Source organism: Benincasa hispida, unplaced genomic scaffold, assembly GCF_009727055.1.
Source record: "Benincasa hispida cultivar B227 unplaced genomic scaffold, ASM972705v1 Contig55, whole genome shotgun sequence".
Taxonomy (NCBI): Eukaryota; Viridiplantae; Streptophyta; class Magnoliopsida; order Cucurbitales; family Cucurbitaceae; genus Benincasa; species Benincasa hispida.
The window spans coordinates 101,471-103,710 of NW_024064917.1; the positions used below are offsets into that span (position 1 = coordinate 101,471).

The 2,240-nt window shown below is 34.2% G+C and overlaps 1 protein-coding gene across 1 annotated transcript; it reads left to right on the forward strand.

Annotated features, from left to right (window-relative positions):
* The first annotated feature begins 395 nt into the window (after positions 1–395).
* On the forward strand, positions 396–1,635 carry LOC120069707. The gene has a single exon (XM_039021497.1). It carries the CDS (start codon positions 525–527, stop codon positions 1,152–1,154), a length of 630 nt encoding a protein of 209 aa, XP_038877425.1. The 5' UTR covers positions 396–524; the 3' UTR covers positions 1,155–1,635.
* Positions 1,636–2,240: the final 605 nt, after the last annotated feature.

Consider the following 2,240-nt stretch of genomic DNA (forward strand, 5'->3'; position numbering starts at 1 on the left):
GATATTTGGGCAAAGGTTGATGATCATGATATATGTAATCATTGGGACACATATCCAAGCAATTCAAATTTTATTATTATTATTTTTTTTTTTAAAAAAAGCAATTCGAATTTTTGATTCATTTGAAAGAAAATTCTAAATCAAATGTACTTTCCATTCTTTTAAAGAAAAAAAACCCAAAGAAGTATTAGCCTTTATATTAGATATTTATTATTATTATTTGGTTTTTCTTAACTAAATGGAAGACAAATCTCACACAAACTCGCTTCAAAAACGCGTGGATTAACAAACAATAGCTTCAAAAGCGCGTTTTTAACACGCGCTATAAACGCGAGTGAGATAATGTTCCCCATTAAGTACCATTAATTCCCTTTATATATCCCTCTCCTTCTAACCGATCAAGTTCAAGCTCCTCAAAACTGAAAAAAGAAAAAAAGAAAAAAAAATCATCTCTCTCTAAAACGAGGAAGAACAAGGCGGCATTATTACAAATTTCTTCTGAAATTCTGTTTGTTTTGTTTGAAATGGAAATGGAGCCGATTCGTCCGGCAGTGAAGAAGAAGCTATGGAACGTATTGCGAGCGGTTGTGTTCATGTTGAGGAAAGGATTAAGCAAAAGCAAGATTGCATTCGATCTTCATTTAATGCTCAAACGAAGCAAAATCGCTGGAAAAGCGATTGCGAATCTCGTCGAATTTCATCACGGATCTGCTTTCAGTTGCCAAACGATCGATATCGCCAATTCGTACATCTCAACGCGCGATTATGAATTCAGTTGCAGTAACAGTCCTGCTACAGCATATCCGTTCCGTTACTTCAACAAAAAACTTCGAAAACAACACTATTTCCCCAAATCTTACCGCTACGATGATTTCTCCACCGTTACGGCAGTTCAAAGAGTTCTCGATATTCTTCACACCGATCAGAAATCCGAAGCGTCGCCGTTAGTGTCGTTGCCTGGATTTGGAAAGAGTCCGTTAGTCGTACGGCAATTGCGTGTTACAGATTCGCCGTTTTCTCTAAAAGACGACGGTGATAGTCAGTTCGTCGACAAAGCAGCGGAGGAATTCATCAAGAAATTCTACACGGATCTACGGCTGGAAAGAAGTTCAGCGGCGTTTGAATCGCCGTATCGGAACACACTTTGCCGATGATAAACGAATTTAAAGGTTTTTTTTCCTTTACTCTTCTTTTCCCGATCGGCGTTTGGCGATGAATCTGCGGGTTTGTTTTACAGTTACATTACACATCGTCATAAATGAACGTCGAAACGACGTGTTTAATGGCCTCGATAGACGTGATTGATTTAAAGCTCGAGCAGTTTATATATCTACAAGTTTGGACAATTACTTCCTTTTTCTTTTTAGTAATTGTAATAAATTTTAGATTTGAATCTTATTCTAAGTTTTAGAGTTTTCATGTTTTAATTAGAAGTAACTTTTTTTTTTTTCTTTATACAATATTTCAGTGGTGGCTCGAAATTTGAGTCTTCAATTTACTGAGAATGTTGTAAAGTAATAGTTTGAGTGAATTTGAACTTTCACTCGCATCTTTTACCGTTGATGGAGACTATATATTTTATTTCATACTCATGAGTTATGTTTATTAACAAATATATTAGAGACTATGTCGAAAGCACTCTTGTTTTATTTCATGATCAATTGAGTCAATCTTGTATTGACAAATAAGTAGAAACTAATTATGGATGCATGATTTTTGTTTCCTCACATGTGAGAGGCTAGCTCATAAGCAGTTGAGTTACATTTACTGTTGGTAAGGAGCAATTCTTGAATGGCATCTCAGAGTGTGGAAATCACATTAATGAAGTCAATGAAGGGTAGCAAGATTTTTCAATCGAAATATTCTAAATTGTGTGTGTGTTTTTTAAATAAGCATAAGACCCAAACTAAACAAGACTTGAAAGATAATAATCCGCCTTACAAATCTGACGGCAGCCCATTAGTTATAGCTCAAACCTCCATATACAACATATCATACTCCCAGGAAACATATGAAAGTTCGTATATATTCAATTTTTCAGATAATGAAATTTGATTTGATTTGATTTTTTTTTTTTTTTAGAGTACTACTAAAGGATTAATTCACCTTATAACAAAATGACAATATATAAATATTACTAGATCTGGCAATAATTTCTTTCTTTTCTTTTTTCTTTTCTCAGAACAAAATATATGTGCCTAATGTTTAGAAGCTTCAACAAACCACATCCTAATTCCTAC

What these genes read in the sequence shown, in the direction of transcription:
- LOC120069707 (XM_039021497.1), top strand. Translation starts at nt 525, where the DNA reads ATGGAAATGGAGCCGATTCGTCCGGCAGTGAAGAAGAAGCTATGGAAC.